The 15,361-nt window shown below is 33.6% G+C and overlaps 1 protein-coding gene across 1 annotated transcript; it reads right to left on the bottom strand.

Annotated features, from left to right (window-relative positions):
* Positions 1 to 7,725: 7,725 nt before the first annotated feature.
* LOC116116312 lies at positions 7,726 to 9,385 on the bottom strand. Its single transcript, XM_031402408.1, has one exon. The coding sequence runs from the start codon at positions 9,288 to 9,290 to the stop codon at positions 7,884 to 7,886; it is 1,407 nt and encodes a 468-aa protein (XP_031258268.1). The 5' UTR covers positions 9,291 to 9,385; the 3' UTR covers positions 7,726 to 7,883.
* Between the last annotated feature and the right edge of the window lie 5,976 nt (positions 9,386 to 15,361).

Here is a 15,361-nt window from a genome sequence, read left to right as displayed (position 1 = left end):
ATAAACCTTACATTATTCATATGAAAAATTGATTACAGTTTTTATTTTCTAAACAATATCTTTGGGGAAAAAAATTAAATATATTTTGGGATAATTTCATAAAAACCCTATAAGTATCAAATAATCATGAAGGGATTGAAGATATGAAAAATAAGACGCTAAACCTAATTTCTTTAAAAATCATAAAAAAAAAAAAAATTATGTTAAACATTTATACTTTCTGGCAACTGCTGTCAGACTCTGTGTTGTTGGTAGTTTTGTAACGTTGCTTGAGGCCATGGAGATCTCTCAACGTCTCTGGGGCCGTGGAGGCCTGACGGCAATTGCAAGAGGCCAAATACTGCCTTGTAGTGCGCAAGCCCTCTGAAGGTCATATTCAACTTCAGGAAGTTGCTAGAGGCTGGATCCAGCCTTGTCGATGCCTCTAGAGGCTAGATGAAGACTATCCAGTGCTTCAAGCTAGATCGATCCAGCATCCAGCTTTGAAAGCTCCATTGGAGAGGCCAATTTGGCCTTAAAACATTACTAGAGGTCAAATTCAACAGCAATTCACTTGTGGGGGAAAAGGGTGGATACATGTGAGGGAAAAAAAAAAAGATAGAAAGGAGAAAAAGAAAATAATAATTGAGAAGATAACCCACAACCCTTTACGCAAAGTGGTGCAATCGCCTTGTTTAGATCCATCTGTTTATTTTCTCAACTATTATTTTCTTTTCTCCTTTCTCTCTTCTGTTTTTCCTTTTTTCCTCACATGTCTCTTCCCTTTTCCTCTACCTGCACTTCCTCGTTTTAATTTAGAAGAGAGTTTAACAGTTGTTGTAGGACAATAGTCAGTAGGACCTTATTTTAGATTTGGTAAGTCAAACCTTATAACAGTACAATTAGTTAGCCTAGAATGCAGAACTCTCATCTTTTAAGGCAGAAAATAAACCATACTTAAAATTCAAAAGAGGTTTAATAAGAATTTTAAATAATAAGAAGAGTTTTATATTATATAGATAAATTAAAATTTAGATAAATTTTGCGATAACGCTAGGTTCACAACCATCTCTTATAATTTCCGACGTAGTAGCTCATTATTAGTTAGCTTGTAAATATGTAGGTGAGACTTGTACAAGCAGACAAGACCTATTTTGCGAACTGATCAATTATGAACTGCCACGTCGAAGGTTGTGAGAGAAGATTGTGAGATTGGGTTGTGGATCTAATATTACTCTAAATTTTATCTTCTTTTAAATTGAAAAATAAAATGTTCACTAAAATAGATGAAGACGAAATGATATAATAATTTTACATGAATATATGTATATAATATTTATTTTTCATATTAATTTGTACACGAAGCTTGTAAACCTAACATTATTCAGATGAAAAACTTGTTACTCTATTTTACTTTCTAAACAATCTTTTGACGAAAAAAAAATTAACATTTTGGGATAATTTTAGAAAAACCCAACATGTATCATGTGTGAAGGTCCTTGAAGGTATGGAAAATAAGACCCTAGCTCCACTTTCTTTAAAATGGTTAAAATAGTTTTGTTAAATAGTGTAGACCTTGGAGGTCTCTTATGCCATTGGAGGCAGTAGCCTCACAACAACCGTAAAAGTCTATAAATGGCCTCATGATGCCTAGGCATGGCAATGGGCCCTAAAATTCCGGGGCTCCGTCCTGACCCGTCTCGTATGGGGCGAGGATTCCTTGGTTTTTTTGGGGATAGGGACGGGGACGGGAGGAGTTTTAATCCCTGTCCTCGGGGATGGGGTGGGGTGTAACAACTCCATTCTACTCATATTCGTTTAAAATATACATAGTAAAAATACATATAAGATAGCATAAAAAGTTGGGCCCAAATTTTTCTTTTATTAAACATATACATTCTTTGTACAAACTCATGTCATGTACAAAAATTGAACAATAAAGTGGACAGTGTAGCCATTTCCCTTCGCTTGCCGACATCCATCCGACCGTGTCCTCACCTAGATCCTGCAAAAACATAGGAAACAACGGGGTGAGCACAAAACAATGCTCAGTAAGTAAATCCTCTACTCATCTATCCCCGTAACTCTCTCTCTAATTCTTTCCTTACAATCCCCATTTCTCTCTTTGCTTTCTCTCCCTGTTTCTCTTTCTCTTTTCTATTAACTCTCTCTCNATAAATATGGGTCAGGGTTTGTTCTTGTTCAATTGTTTAGGGTGAGGGAAATTAGGAAAATATGGGTTTATATAGGTAGGATAATTGTGTAATTAGGTGAAATATAGGGACATTAGTGAAAAGTAAATATATATATACATTTTTTTAATTTTATATATTATATACGGGGCGGGCCGGGGGAAAGGCATCACCCACCCCCGCCCCATCCCCGAGGACGGGGATTAAAACAACCCTCACCCCCGCTCCTATCCCCAAAAAAATCAAGGCTTCCTTGCCCCATATGGGGCGGGGCGGGATGGGTCCCTGAAATCTCGGGAAACATTGCCATGCCTACATAAAAGACTTAAGAGTAATGTTATACCCACAATCTCTCCTCACAAACTTTCTTTTATAACCTTGAAGTGACAGTTCGTAATTGGTTAGTTGCAATTTATCAGGTGTGACCTAAGTGGGGTCTATTACGAGCTGGCCAATTAGGGGTTGTCATATCGAAGTTGTGAAAAAAAGTTTGTGAGAAGAAGTTATGGGTGTAGCATTTTTCAAGACCTAATTCATGTTCAAAGACTTGACCTAGATCGATAAGCTTCTAGAAGACTCTTCGGTCAAACTCATCCAGGAGACAGACTCCCACATGTGGTAGAGAATGGAGATAAGTACCAAAATAAGGACAGAGTTTTTATACTATGATTAATCCTAGTCATCCATCTTATTGGACACGTAAGGATCTTAACCATTAGATCTACTTGTAAACATGTATCAATAGCCAGTTAGTTCATTTGATGTATTCATTCCAAAGTAACATTGATATAAGAGTTTTCTCTTCATCTTAGCTTTTTATGTTCTTGATATTTTCTTGTAGCATTTTAAGTTTTTTATTTTCAAGCTTACTTAGTGCCAACTGCCAGCCTCTCAGTTATGCGCGCTAAAGCGCAAGGGTTCTTTTAAAGGCTTTTGACTCCTATTTGGTTGAAATGATAAGAGGCCCTTTGAAATTTTACTTGATGCATAACAGTTTTTTAAAGGAATATTGGTAATTTTACTCCATAAAAGGTTGTTGGATGTAGTTTTTATAGGGTTTTACAAAATTGTATTGAATAGAAGTTGTCCGAAAGTATATTTTCAAGGGACTATTATAGTTTTTAGTGGATTATCAATAATTTTCTAGAGGTTACCTTTAATTTCTTAAAATTTCATTTAGTATACTCGTCTGCGCCTAGTAAAGCCCGAGTCAGGTAGTGGAATATGATAAGCATTAGATACGATCTAGCGTAAAAGTTCCGAATCTATAAACAATAACTCTTGAATTTATGAGAAAATGTAAAATTAAAAATGAATTAACTCCAAAAGAAAACTATATAGAAATTGTATTAATAAGTCATTGATAATTGTAGGATAACAAGTCTATTTATACTAAATTGATCCTAATACTATTAGAACAAGACATACTAATGAAAAAGTAAAACAATTACAACTTAAATAAGAAAATAAAACTCAGACTAAAACAAAACTTCCTAATTTAATTAAAATCCTAAAAAAACCAAGCTTCCAAATAAATCCTAATTAAAATTAGAAAACTAATAAAAAAAGGGGGAAATAATATAATATCCTAATTTTAAAAAATGTGTCCTACATCATTGAACCTAATTTTTCAGGCACATGCCCAAGTATAGTTTATGCTCAAGTTGGGCCACACCAAGTTCGAGCTAGGGGTGTAATTGAACCAAGCTGAGCCAAGTATTGAGCTGCTTAAGCTCGACTCGACTTCTATAGTGTCGAGCTTAAGCTCGATCAAGCTTCAACATTGAGCTCGATCCAAGCTTTAAACATTGAGCTTGAGCTCAACTAATCCCTATATAAACATTGAAACATTTCGTAAGAGTAAAATTATTAATACCCCACTAATGGACTGAAAAAGCCAAATTTCTTAAGACACCCCATGTTAAAATTTTAAAATTAAAATTTTTCTTATGGCACTCCATAATTTTCATAAATGCCCTTCATTCCATTTTTTTTTATATATATATATTTTAAAAGAGTTAAGATTTCATTCTATTCTCTTATACTATATGTCCCCTATCATCATTATTCCCAAAATAAAATGTTAAGATAATTTAATTGAAAGTTAAAAAAAAAAAAATCCTTACAAATATCTCAAAGACATATTCTGTAATATAATTAAAAACTTAATATCTTCCATTGCAAATCTTCATATACTACATTAAACTATATTTTTATTCTAAGAATGATTTGAATAAAAAAAAAAAAAAATAGGGTTTATGAGATAATAGTGTGGTGTTAAAAGTGTTTTTGAAAAATAAGAAATTAAAGTTAATTTTAATAATTTAATATAGGATAAATTTATCCTTATAAAATTTATCAAAAAGTAGAGTTTCTTAATAAATCTATTTTAAAAATAAAAGGAATTGGCCCATTGGACAAGGGTTTGTTTTATTTCTTTCCTGGGCTGAGTTTCGTAATTGGTCCAATAGTATGGTAAACCCACCTCTCATTAAACTCATTCTTTGTTTTTCTTCTTCTTCTAAAACACTAAAGAAGATCTATTTTGCGAGGGAGAGTATATTACTCTGCTCCCTTCTATCTAAAATTCTAAATCATATCAATCTTTCCAATCATTTTATTAAAAATTTAAAGTAGAATAAACCTATTTATTTTTTATTTTTTATTTTTTATTTTTTTTAATGACCGAATGTGTCTGAGTCAATTTGCGTATACTTCAACTAATCTTCCAAGATTTTGAAGTTGATAATCAGGTAAACCCTTCAATGACCACTTCTATTAGGACTTGTAGGAACTCAAACTCAAGAGTTCATGTTTATGCTTGTCTAATCATGTGACACATATCAGACATTCCATTATAATCAGCATTAATTAAACAGATACACATATATAAAACATTTTTCCAGCTATATACATATATATATCATCTTAATCAGTAGTAAGATTGATGTATGATAGTTTGTTGCATTACATGAATGTATATTGATTTGTTGTAGATCGAGTTGTTCATACTCATATTTATGTATATAGCTGGGTTTCTCGTGTGTTTTCTGGTATGCATACAGTTTGACACACTAGAAATCTAATAAATTAGTTGTTGTGCCTAAAAAGTTACACTGATGTCAGCTCAACAAGTACCTAAAAGACAAAATGTACTAGCTGTTAAGCACATACTACCTCAGAGATATTTTATATTAACCCTATCTCATTTTAAGATAAGGATGAATAAGAGCTCTTCATGTGTCAAGACAACTTGCAAAAACACTCGTTACATTGACCTTAAATGTGTATAAATTGACACCTCTCTTCTTAAAAGGAGAGGCTGGACAGATGAGAGCTAGACAAAATTTGAGCTTCAATATTTCTCTCTGTAAACAAAGTATTTCTCCATCTTTGTACATCTTACAGACAATATCATAGAAATAGTCAGAGAATAATAAAATAATAATGAATGTAGGATTTGCTTTAAGCATCCGAACCATTATAAAAATCTCCCGTGTCAATCCATTATTTATGTTTCTGCAAACATATATAATCTAGTATCATATTCAAATCTCATCAATCCATCACGTGTAATTTCTAAAACTCTCTTAGCATTTTGTACATGCAAGTCGTTGGTGTCAAAATCAAGCATCAACATTAGTTAATGGAGTGCATAGATCTAGTTCTTGTTGATCTGCTGGTTGAAGCGTGAAAAGCAAGACCCGGTTTGCAATATTCTTTAATTAATTCTTCAGTCTTCACATGCATTTAAAATCTAAAAAACTGATGACAAAAAGTCACATGCATTGAGATGATATGATCCATCTTAACAGGTTGGACGGGACTCTTATGTATGATTAAACATCAAATAAACTTCCTTTTTCTCTTTTGTAATAGACATTATCTTCATCCTGAAACAAAATCTGATAGAATTTGAGGTGGGTCTGACTCCTCACTCAACCTTATTGAATGGAAGGATTACCCTATTTTATAAACTAAAAAGCTTGAGTGTGCCTAGTCGGTGTGGTCTTCACCTGCTGGTCAAACACTCAGCTCAATTGAACCTGGACTTTGATATTATGATAGAATTTGAGGTGGGACTGACTACTCATCTAATAAGGCCTTATTGAATATGAGGATTATCCCATCTTATAAACCAGTAGGCTTGAGCGTGTCCAATCGGTGTGAGACTCTAACAAAATCCAATTCATCTAACGATCTTTTTCAGTTTAGAATACAAACAGTACACATGTCATATCTTGTCTTTTGATTCAACCAAATAAGAAAGTAAAATAATATAAGGAAAAAGATGAATGGGGGGTGGGGGCAAAAAATATACACACAATATAATAACATTCCATCATCTCTTTAACAATGTTTACATACCAAATTGCTTATTGAATATGGTCATGAAGGGCCCTTAAGAGGAGACAAAAGTGACACATTTACGAGAAACTTGTGTCCTAATCAGGCACCTAAGCTATGAGCTGTATTACCCCCCATTTTAATATCAAGAGATCATCAACAACATGGATGCCAAGAGTGGGGTTTCTCCTTTGTAAAAGTTGTATCATATTTTATTTAATTATAATTTAAAGAAAAATCTTTGAAAAGTTCTAATATTGCAGGTGCCTTCTCAATATAGATCCAATATCAATTTGTATTATCGGCCGGGTTGCTTCTTCCATTATGTCTCAAATAATAATATTATGTGTATATTATGATTGCTCATGAAAAGCTAATTAATTAGATTTTGTATAGTGAGAATGATGAGAAAAGTCTTTAACGAAATGAAATATAATATACACCTTTGATTTCTTTTTTCATCTTCTTAATCATTATCATAATTGATAGCGTTTTCAAAGTAAAAATATATAAACAAAATGTATACACATAAATATACAAGATAAACCTCAAAAAGATGACCCGATGGTTAAGGAGGTTCACTCCCTTATCGAGTTATTGGGTTCAAATCTTGGAGTCATGCACGTACCATTGCGACTTAGTTAATCTTTTGAACTTGTAAGTGTGTTCAATGGAACTCGAGGATTAGTTAAAGTATATTCAAACTGGCACGAACATCTCGATTATAAAATAAAAAAAAAAAATACATGTATATATAACTATAGGAGTTTAATTAGTTGGTGCCTAGTCGTCTTCATTATCAATGATTATATAACTTAATTAAACAAGATTCCATCAGGTAAATTACAAATGTATTGTTGGTAGTAATCAGGACCCACTTCAACACTTAATTCAACAGCTGGTATTTGTTTATATCTCTGAAATGGGTTCCAGATGAAGAATATGGATCTGCAGTTCAAACTAACTAAATAAACTAGAAGCTAACTGAATCTGGGAGTTGGTGGTACGCTACTATGGAGTAGTAATTAATAATAATAATAATAATAAGCAAAAGTTTAGAGAGGAATATTTTCATATGATATAATGATGAATAAGTAATTAATGATTGAGAGGCCATGCAAATAATATTTTCGATCGAGAAGAATTTCTCAATTCTTTTCATTTACATACATCTATATATATATTTTTTCATATACATTTTTGGGTGTGAAGCAATAAACAAACCCTTAAAGATCTGATGAAATTCAGTTCAATCTAAAATCAACCATGATGATAAAAATTTCAGAAAATTAACAAAAATTAAAAAGAAAAAAAGGGAATAGCAAAAAAGATGGATCATCCATTTCCATCTCCTTAGCTGGAATGTTAACATTTGAAATCATTCAACAACCCGTTCATGTTGGCACATTCAAACAAGGCCTTAGCCGTCATCTCCCTTTCAAATCTCCAGATATAGTTCAGACCCACCAATAGTTCAGTAATGGCGGCTTCTGTCTTCTCTTTATTCGCAAAATATAGAGTCTGCAAGAGAAGAACATTAGTTTTCGGCACCATATTTTGTTGCTCAAAGCTTCTTTCACTTTGCCACTTTATCATATTATGTGCTAATGGTGACAGCCACCCCAAGATCCTCCCTAAAGCGTTTCTCCATTCTCCGGCGAGCATCGGATCGCTCGCCGAGAAACCGACTCCCTTCAATCGAGCCCTCAACGATGATCGTATGCTACTTGGAAGCATCGCATAGAGATCATCCCTTGCATCAACACCAACCAATTGTGGAGACTTGATCATTTTCTCCATTATGATAATCAAGTTCGCAAAGTGTAGGGCCAAAGCAGCGGCACCTAACGTAGTTGTAGGAGCCTTTAATAATTTCGAATTCGACTCGAAGAACCCATTATTTGAATCTTTCTTTTCTTCAAGTTTTGAGCTTTTCAATGGCCCCGAGACAAAGCTACATGTATTAGGGTTTTCGGTTGGATGAACAGTCGCTGAAGCTGAGAGACTTCGAGGAAGATAAGCGGGACAACCATGACCAATCCCGAACACAAGTTTTGTTCTTGCTAAAACAGTAAAAACTGGTCTTGCAAGAATATTAACAACAGTGTCGAAGCTTCGATTCCATAAAGATCTCTCTTTTAGATACTTTACCTCCTGTTTTTGCCAGATAATCTTTTGTTGAAGATCGACAATTTTCTGCTCTTTGGTGGAGGATTCATATTCGTTACATTGCAATACTTTTCTCAATCCATTCTCTAAAACTGTTAGCTCCTCCATTTCTTTATACAAAGTGGCTGTAATCGTCACGTACCTGTCCATCTTCTTGCTCTTGGCTTCCATATCTTTTGGATTCAGAACCCAACAAAGTGAGTCGTGGCTTGTGTTTGCAAAGACTTCAAACAACCGATCAAAGGATTGAAGATTCGAATCTTCACACCGCCTGCTTAATCTCGACACAGATTTTGCAACAAGTCTAATATTTTCTGCCAATTCCGCACATGCTAAGCCAAGAAGAAACGACTCGTCGTTTGAGACAATCTTGCGGACTCCTTCGAGAGATATCGACTCATTGCGGAGACGAATGATGTTCTTGTCTGCAATAGCTTGCCATAAATGGAGGATCTTTGACATGATTCCAGCGATTTCAAAAGCTAAAACTCCAACGTTGGATTTCTTTGGAGACAACTTCGGTTTCGGTGTTGAGGCCTTTACAGTATCAAAACTGCTCGATATTGCAGTTTTAACTTTTATTAGCCAAGTTTCAAGAGCCATATTGACTGCAATTCAGAGGAATGATAGCTAGAGTTAATTGTATTTGACAAGAAAGAAGAATATTAATGAAGATCTAGAGAGAAATTAAGAAAAGGAAAAGGAAAAGGAAAAGGGTATGGTGAGAAATAATTGAAGAGTGGTGTTTGCAGAGAGATAAGGATATGAAAGAGAGAAGCTTGTTGAAGATTATGCAGGTGGAGGCTCGTGGGATGTTGAGAGCCAGCATTATACAAAGGCTCTAATAAGAAAAAACTCAAGAGCTCAGAGACAGAGACAGAGAGAGAGAAAGAAAATAAAATAAAATAAATTAAAGTGTTGTTGAAGTTGATTACACACACATGCAGTTTTAGAACGTGAAGGATCATCTAATTAGAAGTGTGATTTGTCTTCTCTAGTTTGAGATTCAATCGCTGTAAGAGCGATTGAAATTTTATTGGTTTAATTTGTATATTTACTTTTATTTTATTAGGCAATAGTATATATGAAGTCGGTAAAAGAAACTTTTTTCTAGTGTGTTTGGATGCCGAGAAAAAAAACTTTTTCTTAGATGCTGTTTTTTTCAACTGTAGGTAGAGGGCCATGTCATTATTGGCATGTTCTTTTTTGTTTTTAATAGCATAGTCTTTGTGATTAGTAAGTTTGTTTTGTGTGTATTATTGGTTTGTTTGTCCATTGAACGACTTTAAGTCTTTAACACATAAGTGTAAAAAAGAAAAAAAGAAAGGTAATCATCTGATTTGATAATTTCACTGTGGATGATTTTCTTATGAATAGTATTAGTTCATGAACTAAATGATTGGAGTGAAATACTAAAATCCCTTCATTAACATCCATTGATCTATATTATAAATCAAAATCCTTAAATTTTTTAGAAGTGGGCTCCTTTGTTCGATTCAAAAATACATTAATTGTTTGGTTTGATTTGTTATGAGATAAGCATCCAAGGTGAAAATTAAAGGGGATTACTATTTGCATAGGAAAAAGAAAAAGGAAGAAATAATTAAAATTAAAAGGAGAAACCCCGAAAGAGTGACTGTATTTGGGATCATATATCACCTTTCAAGTTTCAATTATCCAAGGCATAATCAATATGTCTGACTAGATGACCTTTTTTATTTGGGATAACTGAGATGTTCGGATCAGTTTGTGTACACCTCAACTAATTTTCATGATCCATTGAACACTCTACAAGCTTAAAAATTCAAGTACGCTATAATAACAAAACTCGAAATAAAATAGCGACGACTTCTCCACAAATATGTACATTGAAAGAAAAGATTAGAAATATGGGATGGGTTAATGGATCCCATTTTCCCACATGCAAGTTGTGGGACTTTGTTGAAACCATTGTGGCCTCGTGGTGGTGCCGTGGTGGTGGGTGGTGGTAGTGGTGGTGGTGGTCAAAACATGTTTGATATTTGATGAGTTTGACAATCAACATGAATAAACAGTGAACCTGGTAGGCATTGCACTGCATCTAGACTAGACCAGACCAAAACAATTGCTAGACAAAAATCTTTCAACTTGCCTCTTTTTAAATCGACCACTACTTATTGTTGTTCCTAAAATCCTACTCAAATTTATTTGTGTTTTGTTATTGGTGGGTGCATTACAGCATTTATATTCATGCTCTTTGGGATAATGGATGTATAATGTATTCAATATACAACTTTTTGTTTTTAAGTTGAGGAAACCAAAGAAAAATAATTATTATATTTATTAATTAATTTGCAAAACCATAAATTGAGTTACATGTGAAATTTAGGACAAAGAATATTCATTGAATGGTACGGGAAGACTTTAATACAAAGACAAATAATTAATATGAACGAGAACAAAATGTTGTCTATATTTCTTCTCAAATTAATTCGTAACATTTAATATGTACAAGTCTGCATAAGCATACGTAGAACATTAATTTATAATAGAATTCCCAAATTTATTGATTGAAAACATTCCAAAACGCATATAAAGAACTTAAATTTTTTTTATGCCGGAGATGTCTGGGCTAGTTTATGCGCACCTCAACTAATCTTTCAGGACCCTGAAACTAAGAACTTAAATACTGTAGTGTGGGATAGAAGGATTATTCTAGGAAATACTGAATATTAAAAGATTGTAAATGCCTTGGATTCAAATGACAAGGAAATATATATATATATATATATATATATATATAAAGAAAATCATCATCATAATTATCATGAATAAACGCAATGAGGCCCTGCATTCAAAAAACAAGAAAGGAGAGGAAGCGAGCACTGCGCTTCAATTAAGTTCAAGTTGACCACAAATTTTGGATCGATTTTGACTAATTGGGACACGAGATGGATGATGATGATACAAGACTTTAATAGAAAATATGGCAGCTACCCAATTGAATTCGTAAATATTGGGGTTTTAATTTTTTTTTTTTTTTTTTTTAATTTTATTTTGGATGGTTGAAGGATAAAGAAAATGAGGACACTCAACTTTACTCATTGACATGCACATGGATAGTGGGATATTGTTGTTGGGTTGATGAAATTTTTGACCTTTTGTCATGAAATAATATATAGTTTTTATTTAAATTTACATGCAATAGATAGATCATCTTTTTTTTTTTTTTTTTTTTCCTTTTACAAGGTTTTGCCTTAGTTTTGGGTAGCAATAGAAGCAAATGGTTGTTTAATTGTCGGACAATGAAGTACATCTCCATATGTCTTGATAAATGTGCTTCCCTCTAAACTCATTATCCTTCTCTCTCTCTCTCTCTCTTTTCTTTATTCCCATCTCCATTCTTTCTTCTTTTTCACATCAGCTATTACTATAGAAATTAATACATACCAAACTAAGGGGTAAGCTTTGAATTATACCATGTATTAATATACATGCATGTATCATATTAGTCAATCTAAAGAGAAAATTTTGTTAATCCCGGGAGCACTGGGATTTGTAGTGTTGTAATACCAGAATAGTTATAATTAAGAAGGGATAGTGTATATAAATATATGCTTGTTAATTTCAATGGAGAGCTGGCTCTTGAAGACTTTGATTGTTGGGAAAGGAAGCCTCCTTACCCTAATGGAGTTATTGACCATGTTGACATGGTCAAATGTGGACACTTGGGAGGCCATGAGTGGCTATAACCAACATTTTTAGATCCATCGATATGTATACACTTATCTAATTAAACATCTCTTTCGTAATTCTAAATAGGATTTTGTTCTCATTAATCAATACAAGAGTTGAAGTCAAACAATATAATTTATATACTTGTAAAGATCAAATCATGTTAGATTAGTTTGAGATTAAAAGAATAAAGAAGATGAGGTTAATGAAATGTCGTTTTGGTTTAATGCAACGTACCACTTCTCTCGTTCTCTAAACCCTAAGAAGATACTTAGATTTACCACCGACCAACTTGGTCAATTAACTCCCTCCTATATCTAGTTACATTTTATTAATTAACCCATTAATTCATTGTATTTGGAAGAGATAGATAAATAAATAAATCGTATAATAAAATGTAAAATAAAATAAAGAAGAAGAGCAATGATATGATGAAATGATTTGCATATTTTACGTGTGTTTTGTTTTATAATGGGATGGTAAACATAATAGAATATTTATAAAGTAGTACATAATGGGTAATGTATATGCAATATGAAAGGATAATTAATTATGGGGTTACAAAATTAATAAGAAAAAAATGATTGAGAAATTAAGTAAACATGTAGAGAAGAAAAGTAAATAAATAATAATATGTGTTGATAGAAATTCAAAGAAGATAATTAGAAATGATTTATTATTCAAAGATTAATATTATATGGGATGATAACTTACTTTTATAATATGTTAATTAATTAATTAAGCATATATTAATGATTTGTTTTGATGCATGCGGAGCATGGTGAAAGAAGAAATGGAAAATGATGTAATGATCCATGTAAACCAGTGTTTGTGTTTGTGTTATTTGTGATTGTGAGGTGATGATGCCACTTCATTTTCAGTAGACATAATCTTCCACTTTCCCTCATGCTGCTATTAGACACCAATATATTATATATGTCTAATGTTTTCATGGTCACTCTTCAAAGTGATTTTTATGATGATACGATTAATAGAATTAGGACGTGGGTAATAATAATAATAAGATTTGTGTTATGATGATATGTATATATTTGAGGCAGGAGGTCAATAGTGAAGTTAAATTATTGATGATGGATAATGTGTTGGCAGAATGTTTGTTTTAGTTATTTGTTGAATATTCAACCTCTCCCACCAATCCATCATCAAATTTCGACCAAACACAATTATTGTTTTAAAACCCAACCTGGGGTGAAACCCGGAAAACTTGCCATGTCTCGGGTTGGCCGGTTGACAAAAACTTCTAAAATTTAGCAAATACACCCCTAAAAATTCGTTAAGTCCTTATAGGTTTGAAATTTAGCAAACACACCCCAAATACAAATCGGCCAGCGACTGGTTGGCAGCAACGATGCCCCAGATGAAACCCCAATCGTCCCTTGAGCCTATTCCCCTTAAAATATGCCCAAGATCTGGCTGAAAAATGTTCGATTTCAACCAGATCTCACTAACGCCGGCGTCGAAATTCTAGGCCAAATCTCATTGACGCCGATGTCGACAACCCTCTCCATCACTCAGAAATTACTCTCCTCTTCCTCCCAACCAAAATCCACATTACCCCACCCCCGTTGGCCTCTCCAATCGCCGACAAAAGTCGGTTGTTGCCGCTACCAATTTTGTTTGATTTCCAGTCGATTTACTCACTGGAAATCAACTCCGCCACCACCATTGCATTCACTGACACTTTCTTTTCAAAAGACCCAACATCTCGACCATCTATTGTTCCCCGATCATCCTCTCAAATCCTAGGGTTTTGGGTGAATAGGAAAAATATCAACCTGGCTCGTTGAAGCTTCTAGGTCCTGGTTAAACCGGTCAGGTTGGGCCAGGTTTTAAAACATTGGTTTTAACCACTAATCTATATGCTAATTCATTAGAAAAATTAACATTTGAATCAAGCACTAGTATTGGAATGATCTCTAAAATCGTTCAATTAACGAATGAGGATGGAAAATAAACTTTCTTATTTCATATATATGGGTTTAGATTAATATTCAACAGCGGTAATTGGTTGTTGATTACCCATCAATATCTTCAAAAGGGTAATACTACGCTCACAAACTCTTCTTACTAATTTTCTCTCACAAATGTGACGTGACAGTTCGTAATTGGTTAGCTCACGATGGGTCCCGCCTGTCAAATAATGAGTTGTCCTGACCATTGCGAACTGTCACATCACATTTGTAAGATAAAGTTTGTGAGAAAAGTTTGTCAGTTTATCTTTATTAATCTTAAAAAACACTCAAGGCTTAAAAGTTGTTCCTCTTCCGGAAGTTCAATTTCCCTTTTCTTGAATTTATGTATTTTCACTTTCAAATGTGTTACATATAATAGAGTAGGGGGAGTGGAAGATGGAGATTGGACCCCATAAGAAGACTTTGAAGGAAATGAAATGAATGGCTCTGTTCTCTTTTTGATCTCAAACCACACATACTCATTTTGCTGCTCAGCTTTGATGGGGACCTGAGTTAAGTGTGCATTAGCGAGATGGCACTTTGAGTGCTTTTGGAAATAAGGGATTCTGTAGAATAGTAATTAAATTAATTAGAAAAAATTGGGCATGCATGAGTGTGGAAACAAAATGGGCGTTACATTGATTACAAAAGGAGGAGTAATGTTCCACTTTTGGTAGACATCCCTTAAAAAGAAAACCAACACTTTAGAAACATCTTAAGATCATTTTCCATTTCCATTCCGCCTCCCCTAATTAATGCACTATGCGCACGTGTACCATCATCATTCTAACTGCGTACGTGGTAGACCGAATTATTCATTTTCCACGCATGTGACTTAGGCCCAACCCGTTTTCAATTTTCGGAGCATTCATTTGTGGGCCACACTTACAGATAAAACATATTATTTACTGTCAAGAAATTGATAAGAGTACGTGGCGCTGCTGGTTGATTTTTTTTTTTTTTTTTTTTCAAGTATCCGAATCAATT

Source organism: Pistacia vera, unplaced genomic scaffold, assembly GCF_008641045.1.
Source record: "Pistacia vera cultivar Batoury unplaced genomic scaffold, PisVer_v2 Contig77, whole genome shotgun sequence".
Lineage (NCBI taxonomy): Eukaryota > Viridiplantae > Streptophyta > Magnoliopsida > Sapindales > Anacardiaceae > Pistacia > Pistacia vera.
This window is presented reverse-complemented; position numbering and strand designations above follow the sequence as displayed.